This window comes from Candoia aspera, chromosome 17 (genome assembly GCF_035149785.1).
Source record: "Candoia aspera isolate rCanAsp1 chromosome 17, rCanAsp1.hap2, whole genome shotgun sequence".
NCBI lineage: Eukaryota > Metazoa > Chordata > Lepidosauria > Squamata > Boidae > Candoia > Candoia aspera.
Window position 1 is genome coordinate 6,529,773 of NC_086169.1, and position 9,898 is coordinate 6,539,670.

Sequence of the window (9,898 nt, forward strand, 5' to 3'; positions counted from 1 at the left end):
ATAGAATAGAATAGAATACTTTATCGGCCAAGTATGATTAGACATATAAGGAATTTGACTTGTGCAAAAGCTCTCAATATAATTAGATAACATCAAAAATAAACAATAGTAAAATAATAATATTATTTACTAAAACTACAATCAAGAAAGAAAAAAAATTGAAGGAAATAATACTACAGCTATTAACTAACACACTCTCATATTTAAAGGGAGAATTAGACAGTATTGTACTGCATCTGTTCTCTACCATATAACATTATAAGAATTTATAATTTACTTTCAGTTGTTGCTTTGCTCTAGGATTTTTGGCAGCAGATTTGACCACCTCAAATCTGAAATGCAGCCTCTGAAAGATCTGCATCCAGCGTGGATGTGCTTTTCTCCAGATAAATCCCCTTTAAAGCAACGGAACTGATATCTGAGTAGACATGGATTCAGTTGCTGACTTGGTGCAATACTGTCTTGCTTTCAACATTTTCTGGGCAAAATTAGATTTTAAGATGCTCTTTGAATTCAGTGGGCCCAAAAATATGGTAACTGCAGTGTGGCTGTTATATGCACAAAGATGGAAAAATATAGAAATACCCACAAAGGAGGAGTGGATTGTAAAGACAGAAGAACTTGCAGAAATGGCTAAATTGACTTGTTTGATTACAACTACTTTTATAAAAGACTGGAAATCCTTTATGGACTTTTTGCTGAAAATGGGATTTACTGATTAAAAACGGTTGTTTATGGGTAGAAGGGAACCATAATATATAATTTGGGAGGGCAGAAAAGGTAATAATACGTTTGTAACTGCTGTAAAGATTGGAAGTCGCTTCCTTAAATATTTTTCTTTTTCTTTTTTCTCCTCTTGACTTGTACTGCTTTTCACTTTTTCCTTTATCTTTCCATCTCTTTTCTTTTCTAATGCTTTATGTTTCTGTAGTTTTTAATCCTGTAAAAAATTCTTTTCTCAATAAAAATTATATATAAAAAAAGAATTTAATGGGCACGAGCCAGGTAAGATTTTCTTCCATGTGCACTTTGCTCAGATGGAGAGAAAATGCACTGGTGGCTGGGGAATTCTGGGAATTGAAGTCCACACATCTTAAAGTTGCTGAGATTAAGAAACAGGGCAGTAGAGGATCAGTTTCTAAGACGCTGTAAATTCCCCCATGCAGCTGATGCTTCTTTCATGCCAAGGTTTCTTATGCACTCTGCTAAGGCTCAGGAGCACCCTCTCCACCTCCCCCCCACCCCCAGGGTCTCTTCCCAGATCAAGCCACTTGCACTGGATAGCCTGACAATTCCTGGTACAAAACCCTGAAATTTAATCTTGGCTGTTCAAAGTGAGGCAACATTTGGAGGGAGGGACCCTGGGGTGGTGAGAAGAACGCCTCACTGTGCCCCCCCACCCCAAAGACAGAATAGCTGGCATCCGACTCTCCTTCTGCAATTCCTGGCCTTGGGGGATGATGCGAACCAGTCTGAAAAATGCCAAGGTCACAGCAGGACTGGGGGAGAGGCAGATAAAAGTCTGTTCCCAGAGTCCCTTTGCATCCCTGTTTTAGCTGGCAACACCTCAACCCTGCCCGCCTTCTGTACCCACCTGTGCCAAGTCCCAGAGCCCTCAGATCCATCACGGCTCCCTTTCATCCCGGTGCCATGTCCCACCTGTTACTCCTGAGCCTCTTGCTGGCCGGGGTGCCACCCGGGGGCACCTCCGAGCCCTGGAAGGGAGACCTTGCAAGAGAGCAGGCACTTGAATTTTCTGCCGTGACTCTCAACGAAAGGTAAGTGCCCTCCAGATTCCGCCCCCCCAACAAATCTTGGGGAGGCTGGAAAGAGGCAGTACCGCTGAGCGGTTAGCTGGAAGGAGCTGGGTTCAAGCCCCCACTCAAAGGGCTGTCGCAAGGACAGACCCCCCTGCCACCCTCAAGTGACATACTCTAAACTGGGGAGGGGGGGATTGGGGGTAGATGCAACGGATCAGAAAAATCCGCTTTTCTGGATTTTCCAGGAACATTGGGGAACCGGTGTGAGCGAGTCAGTGTGGAGTTGGCAGTGTCATGAGGGTGCAAGCCCGCCAGTTTTTAAAAAATTATTATTATTATTATTATTAAGAATTTTATTCAATGTCAACATATATTGTTACAATACAATATAAAAAATACAGAAAAGCAAGAAAGGATAGCTAGAGAACAAAGATGAAACTATAAAAGAGAAGAAATGAAAGATGGTTTCCCATTTTTCCCATGCAGGCAATTACAATTCAAGATGTAATCTCTTACCCCTAATTAGACCCCACCGCAGCGGTGTTTCTTCAGGGAGAGTGTTTGGAAAGTGGAGAAAAACATGTGCTTAACCTATTTCTTGTTCTGGGGGTTCACACCATATGCTGGCCCCTAAATTTCTGGGTCTATACAACACCAGATGCAAACCAAATCCAGGTTAGAATTATGTAAACTTCAGGCGGCATGCAAATGCAGGATCTTTCCCTGGCTTGGTTCTCCTGTCGAGATCCCTTTAGGACAGGAAAACACCTATCGGCCAGGATTTTGCGGGGAGTCCAATAAGGGACTTCTTTCATGGGGACGCAGAGCATTTCCAGAGATTCCTGGAGGGGCCAAAGGAATTTGGGACGCTGCCCCTCTGCCAGACTACACCTCCCTTCATGCATAGTTGGTGATAGTAAGCACTGGAAAATAATAGCTTGGAAAGGCGCGAAGGAAGATCAGACCCTTCACCTTTTGGGCGCCTTCCTTATTCAAGCACCCGGATGCCAACTTTCTAGCAGGTCCCTGCTCCGGTGTCCCTGTTTGCGGCTCTGTGTCTGGATGAACCCCCAGGATGCAGAAAACCCTTGCTTACTCCTTTCTGCTCTTAAAGGCAGAGGCATGGACAGTGGTGGCATCTGTCACCAAGAGAGAACTTGGTGTCTGCAACTTCTCCCCGCTTTCCATTACCCCAAATTGCGGGCCAAACCGGGGGCTGAGCTTGCTTTGATCGTATCCCCCACAGCTGTCGGGAGGAAACTCTCCAGCGAGCGAGGGCCATTACGTGCCAGTTGCTGCGGTTAGATCGCCCGCCCCGGCTGACGGCCAGCATGACACGCCAGGCGCGAGAAGCATGGGCCAAGGAAGCCACACGGTCTCAGGACCCTTCCATCGGGGGAGAGCATCTTAGTAAGTGTCCATCCACACCCTCCACGCTTCTCTTTTGCCAGCGGCATCTCCCTGCTGAGACTCCCAACAAGATTCAGAGGGGATCCATGCTCCAGGGTTCAAGGCTGAATGTCAGAGCAGCTGGGTTCACACCATACGTTTCCCTAGGACACTGGAAGTCTTAGCCAATGCAGATGCCCAACCTGCACATCCTGAGTCATGTTAAGCTGGGTTAGTGGGTTTAAACCAGCCTTTCTCAATCTTTTGACCCTGGAGGAGCCCTGGAAATATTTTCCAGGCCTCGGGGAGCCCCTGCACATTCAGGCTTAAATATAGGCCAGAAGATGCAAAATTATTATATTTGTTTCATGGGTAGGCCTGTATATATGCATTAATAGTGTTCTTAAGCTAAAAGTAAAGAACGAGACTTGCTTCTTTAATGTGAAGCTGCCCGCATTTGAAATAATTTTTTAAATAAATCATGATCTCCCAGGGAACCCCTAGCGACCTCTCGCGGAACCCTCAGGTGCCACGGAACCCTGGTTGAGAAACCCTGGTTTAAACCCAGCATGCCGAGCTATTTCACAGCTCCAAGTATTGTATGTGCAAACTCAGAAAAGTGGGCATATGCAGTCACCAGGTGATGTGCACTTAGCCACAGGGTTGAGTCACAAGAGTGCCCAGGAGCATACCAAAAGCGCCCTTTCTCTTGCCACAGAATGGGCTACTCTTTGGTGGCAGGGTGCCTGGGGAGGGTGTGTGTGTGTTAAAAAGCATATCACTCTCTTTTTGAGAATTAACCACCACCATCTGTTCTGTTGACGTCAAGTACTTTGCACTAATTACTCACTTCTGCTTTTTCATTGCGTAACTGAAATTCAGCATTGGGCAACCTGGGCAATTTCCAGCTACGTGGACTTGCACTCCCAGAATTCCCCAGGCAGCACGACCACTGCGAAGAATTCTGGGAGTAGAACTCCTCATATCTGGGAATCGCCCAGATAAGGAAACCTGAAGATGGTGGGACTGCATCTCCCAGTGCTCCCAGCCAGCCTGGCCCCTGGCTAGGACTTCTGGGTAATGTATCCATAACGAAGGTGGGTTGGGATGGTCTAGTGATGCTTGAATAAAGATAGTTGAAGCAGCAGAGAGAATCCTAGCCACTTTGCCTCTGGGAATTTCAACACAACCATTATTTCCCAGGCGACCTACAGAAAATGGTTGTTTCTGCTTCAATCTTCCCAGTCGGGCAAAACTGTAAAGCAGTGATTGAAACCCGCAGCCTGAACCACATTGAATCCCCAGCAATCCAGCTGTTTTGTTTCACACCCTCTTTCTCCCCCCACCCCCGCCTGTGCCTTGTTCTCCTCCTCCAATCTCTAGGCCAGCATTTCTCAACCTTGGCAACTTTAAGATGGGTGGACTTCAACTCCCAGAATTTCCCAGCCAGCCATTCACCCTCTGTGGTCGTCTGCACAGATGCTCAGCTCACCTCTAGTGATCTCCCTAAGCGTGATTACCAGTGGTGACATTTTTGGAGGATCCTCTGTCCAGGCCCGTGTTTCTCAACCTGGGCAACTTTGAGATGGGTGGACTTCAACTCCCAGAATTCCCCAGCAGCAATTCTGGGAGTTGAAGTCCACCCATCTCAAAGTTGCCCAGGTTGAGAAACGCTGCTCTGGGCTATGCACCGAATTCTCCCCTTTGGAAAATCAGCCCCTGCTTGGCAGCTGTACTGATCCCAAATGTTGAATGCGTATTCCACAGACAATCACGGAGGTTGCAGCAGCTCCATAAATTGCATTAGCCATTCTGGGGAATAGCATGATCTGGTGCCTGAAGGAGAATATTTACCCCCCCCTCCTTTGTGTGTGTGTGTGTTGTTGGTTTTTTTGCAAATCCTCAGGGTTATTCCTCTTTCAGAAACAATCTTTCTGCTCCCTGCTGGCATCTATGAAGGCAGCCGGTGGGGTGACTTGTTAGAAAAAACAATCCTATCTCTGTCATCTGCACAAAAGAGGACATTTCTAATTCAACATCTTTTCTGCACAACGATTACACCTGCACACCTGGTGGCCTCCTTTCCCTCTCTTTCCACTCTTTAAGGATTTTCTCCTCTGGAGCGCGTGCTCCAGGGAGAATCGGAAGAGCCAAATTTCTCTCTTCCAAATAACCATTCACAAATTCCTCACCTGTCTCTTCCTGTTCCCCAGATATAACCACCAATCAGACACTGCTGATCCGAAGAGGGGGCTGCCTGCAGATCTCTCAGTACGTCACCCTGGATGGTAATGTCACGACGATCCCATACAGTTAGCTGGCTTTTTTAAAAAGTGGGGGAACTCTGCTGCCAAAGCTTCATTTGTGCAAAATGTCTTTCTTTAGCCCCTTTTGCTAAGACAGTGATATTTTTAACCCTGGTGTGTTGCCTAAACCCTAATGGGATCATTCATAACACTAGGTTTATAACATGTTCATCATGCTAAGCCCTGGTTTGTTGAATAAGCCACGATGGCTGAACATTCACATATGATGCTGAGTTCATGATGGTGTGTTCATCATGCTAAGCAACAAATTTGTTGTAACGGCTGGGTTCCCCCATAGCATTAAGCCACCATGGGTGAGGTTGCACACTGCATTCAGCTGCAATTTTTTTAAACCTGGCTTCATGCAGATGCTGCAGTGAGCAGTTTTCCCTTTGAGCTAAACTGGAATTAGAGACCAGACTTGGTGCAATGGTGAAGATGCTGAACCAGGAGATTGTCAGCCCTAAGTCAGCCCCGTAGGCACAGAAGCCATGATTTGGGGCAGGCCATCTCTTTCCCCCCAGCTCAGAGGGTTGTTGTTACGGAGAAAACTGAAGGAGGGGGCCTTATGGACGATGATGCCTCAAGTTATATAAAATAAAGATGGGATGTAAATCATATGTATGTATGTATGTATGTGTGTATGTATGTATGTATGTGTATATATATATATATATATATAAGATTTACATCCCACCTTTATTTTGTATATTATTTATATATGTATGTATGTATGTGTGTGTGTGTGTGTGTGTGTGTATATATATATATATATATATATATATATTAGATTTACATAGTATAGTATAGCATAGTATAGTATATTTATTTTCTATCCCGCCTTTATTATTTTTATAAAATAACTCAAGGTGGCGAACATACCTGATATTCCTTCCTCCTATTTTCCCCACAACAACAACCCCGTGAGGTGGGCTGGGCTGAGAGAAAGTGACTGGCCCAAGGTCACCCAGCCGGCTTTCATGCCTAGGGCAGGACTAGAACTCACAGCCTCCTGGTTTCTAACCTGGCTCTTCAATATATTGCTATGCGCTCTGTGTGTGTGTGTGTGTGTGTGTGTGTGTGTGTGAGATTTACATCCCGCCTTTATTTTGTACAACTCGAGCCATCATCATCCATAAGGCCCCGTCCTTCAGTTTTATATCATTAATACAATACAATACAATACAATATAAACTGTTCTGTAGGTGAGAGGCATGAATCCTTTCATTCATTCTGTTTCTGTCTCTCTTGTCCTACCAACCGCCAGATCTTGGCTGGCAGAGCTGGGTGCTGAGCCCCAGTTCCTTCATCTTCACTGAATGCCTGGGGTGCCACTGCCACAGGAAGAAAGAAGAGGCTCAGCTGCACCTTTGGAGCCAGGCATGTGGCCTCCAGCAGCCAAGCCATCAAGCCCAGGTGGATGCCCAACAGGTAAAGGTGGGGTGAAGGTGTGGTGCAGTTCCTGGCGCAAGGATCAAGGTAGAGTTAGGATCAAATGATTGACCCTCGATCCAGCTGTGTGGCGTAGTGGTTAAAGCGCTCAATTGTCACTGGGGAGACTCAGCCCCGGGGGCTCCCTGGGCGGCTTTGGGCTAACCATTCCCTCTTAGCCTACCTCACAAGGTTGTTGTGGGGAGGGAAATGGGAGGTGGGGAGTGCTATGCACATGGCCTTGAACTCCTGATTCAAGGATCAGGATATCCACCTAACAAAATCTAACAAAGCTCAGGCACCAGCTTTGGAATTGCGCTGCTATTTAGCTATGTAATTTTTTGCTGTTCTTCTTGTTCCGGCTCCATGCAAGATAGCTGGGCGAAGCTTTCAGTAGGCACCCTGAACACCTGTTTGGTATGAAAAATGTTTAAAAGCCAGCCGCCTTCCCACAAAAGGAGCCATTTGGTCTTGAAAAATAGGACATCTCCTTCACCTCTCCTGCAGCCCTCCCAGACAGAATTAAAAATAAAACAAACTGCAAAAGCACCCCCTTTTTTGGAAAAAATAAAGTCACCCACTCATTTTACCTACAGATAGTCCTCTACTTACGACCACAATTGGGACTGGAACTTCTGTCGCTAAGTGAGGCAGCTGTTAAGTGAATTACATGGTTGTTAAGCAAATCTGGCTTCCCCCATTGACTGTGCTTGTCGGGAGCCAGCTGAGAAGGTCGCAAATGGTGATCGTGTGATCCTGGGACACTGCAACCGTCATAAATACATGCTGGTTGCCAAGTGCCTGAATTTTGATCATGTGACCTGCGACAGTCGTAAGTGCGAGGACCAGTCGCAAATTACTTTTTTCAGTGCCATTGTAACTTCGAGCGGTCACTAAATGAATGGTCATAAGTCGAGGACTACCTGTATGGGAAGGGAACTCTGCATGCATTCAAATACTCTACAACCAAGTGATGAATTCAACTATATCCCTAAACTTGGGAGTTGAACACCTTTAGAAACTTGAGTCTGCTGTGGGTGCTCTCACAAAATGGCTGCTGGAGGAGTTGACAATCAGGCAACCAGCCAATTTACCAGAACCTTGTTCTTGACCCCTTCTCTCTATGGGATACTCTTTGCTATTAATTTGTCCTTTTTCCGGGAAGGTGGACCCATTTCACCATCAAATGCTGAAGCTACATGTGTCCTTTTGATAGTCTTGGAAAGTAAATGGATGCAGGGAACTAGTTTTTTGATTTGCAACATGCCACCCCCCCAACACATTTAATTTAACCCAAATTATTTTTGTCTGAAGTGTCAACAGTCAAGTGTAACTAATGGTGCATTAGCGTCCATTGGAACTGGTGAGGTTGCAATAAATTCCTGGGGGCTGCATATACACCCCATGGTTAATCTGGGGATCAGGGGTCAAAAAAGTCAAGATGGCCTCCATGCCCCCCTTTATACACACTTAAAAAGGGGCAAAGCTTTAATCATGTCATTGTGACAGCCATCTTGCCTTCCTTGACCGAGACACCCCTGTTGGTGACTGAATAACCCATGTTCTGGGTTTACCCAATCAATGGAAAGCTAGGTTAACCAGCTGTTTTGGGTTCGCACCCCATCCCAATCTTCAGCCTTGAAAACTGATGCTCCAAGAACAGGCAAAGCCACCTTTCATCTGGGTGCAATGTGGCTCAAGGGGAGGGCGATCACTCCAGGGGATCCAAGGATCCATGCAGGAGATCACACAGGAGGTGAGGAGGGAATTTTTCACCCTATCTGTGGGGTGGAGGGAAGTAATTCTGACCCCTTTCCTTGAAATACCATATCCAGTGTTTCTCAAGTTTGGCAACTTTAAGATGTGTGGACTTCGACTCCCAAAATTCCCCAGCCAGCCTGGCTGGGGAATTCTGGGAATCGAAGCCCACACATCTTAAAGTTGCCAAGGTTGAGAAACTGTTTTAGTCCTTTCCTTTCCCACTGGCTCAGAGGCTAGTCTCTAGCAGGGTCTACCCCACCCACTTAACCAGGGGCAGTTAAACTTCTAGCAGCTGCCCATCTGAGGTCAAGCTAAGCTTGGTTTTAAAGTCGATTCGGGGTTAGTTGAGGGGGTCGCATCTTGGGCAATGCCAACCTGTTTGGTGACTTTGTGGAGTGCGTGGTGCCAATCCAGATCGCAGGGGGATTCAGCAGCCAAGGGAAATCTGTCCAGGGCCAAATGCTGCAAGTGGAACCAGCCAGGTGTAGGGTCTATTCTGCCCGCCTTGGCGTGAAGCCCACCTGATTCACACCCCTTCTTTCTCCCCCTCTCCCTCCCTCCCTCCACAGAGACGCTGCTGTCGCCAGCCCAAGACTTTGCTCCCCTTCGTGTTCCTCAAAGAGGACGGCTCCTTGAACATCCAGACGGTCCGCCTGATGCACGATTGCCACTGCCGGCCCTGAGCTCGCCCCTCGCCCCTCGCCCCTCGCCCAGCCCCTAGGAAGCTTCAGCACGGGTGCGGGGGGCGCCGGCTGTCAGCAAGCGTCATCTCTCCAGCTTTGGGGCTTGCTGATGCATCGCTGGGGGTGGAGGGACACAGACTTTTGCTTTTCTTTGTTAAACACACACAGACAGCCCCCGAGGGAAGGAGGGGCGCGCCCCTTTCTCCACCCCTCCGTTGCAAAGGCGAGCGGAACTGCAGCGCTCTGCGAAGCGGTTTGCAACGAGCTCTCGCAGGCGTGGGGAGTGCAACGCATCTTGGGAGTTGTAGTTTGTTGCACTCCGGTCTTGCGGTTTGGATCGCTTGATGGAGTGGAAATTTTTAGCAAGCACGCGTCTCCTTTCCCTGGCAGCCTTCCAGCCCTTGTTCTTACGCCTTTAACGGCAGCTAAATACCAATCCAGTTCATACCCTGATGTTTCTCAACCTTGGCAGCTTTAGGATGTATGGACTTCAACTCCCAGAATTCCCCAGCCAGCCAGCTGGGGAGTTCTGGGAATTGAAGTCCACACATCTTAAAGTTGTCAAGGC

General features: G+C 47.1%; 1 protein-coding gene across 1 annotated transcript; it reads left to right on the forward strand.

Moving 5' to 3' along the window:
• Positions 1-1,579: 1,579 nt before the first annotated feature.
• LOC134506546 (growth/differentiation factor 15-like) lies at positions 1,580-9,349 on the forward strand. The gene is made up of 5 exons (XM_063316777.1): positions 1,580-1,778; positions 3,007-3,170; positions 5,363-5,437; positions 6,723-6,886; positions 9,217-9,349. The coding sequence occupies exons 1-5, from the start codon at positions 1,651-1,653 to the stop codon at positions 9,328-9,330; spliced, it is 645 nt and encodes a 214-aa protein (XP_063172847.1). The 5' UTR covers positions 1,580-1,650; the 3' UTR covers positions 9,331-9,349.
• Positions 9,350-9,898: the final 549 nt, after the last annotated feature.

Excerpts from the sequence above, each read along its gene's own strand:
- LOC134506546 (XM_063316777.1), top strand. The coding sequence starts at position 1,651 with ATGTCCCACCTGTTACTCCTGAGCCTCTTGCTGGCCGGGGTGCCACCC. Across the intron at positions 1,779-3,006 it reads GCCGTGACTCTCAACGAAAG|CTGTCGGGAGGAAACTCTCC; the intron begins GTAAGTGCCCTC and ends TATCCCCCACAG. Across the intron at positions 3,171-5,362 it reads CATCGGGGGAGAGCATCTTA|ATATAACCACCAATCAGACA; the intron begins GTAAGTGTCCAT and ends CCTGTTCCCCAG.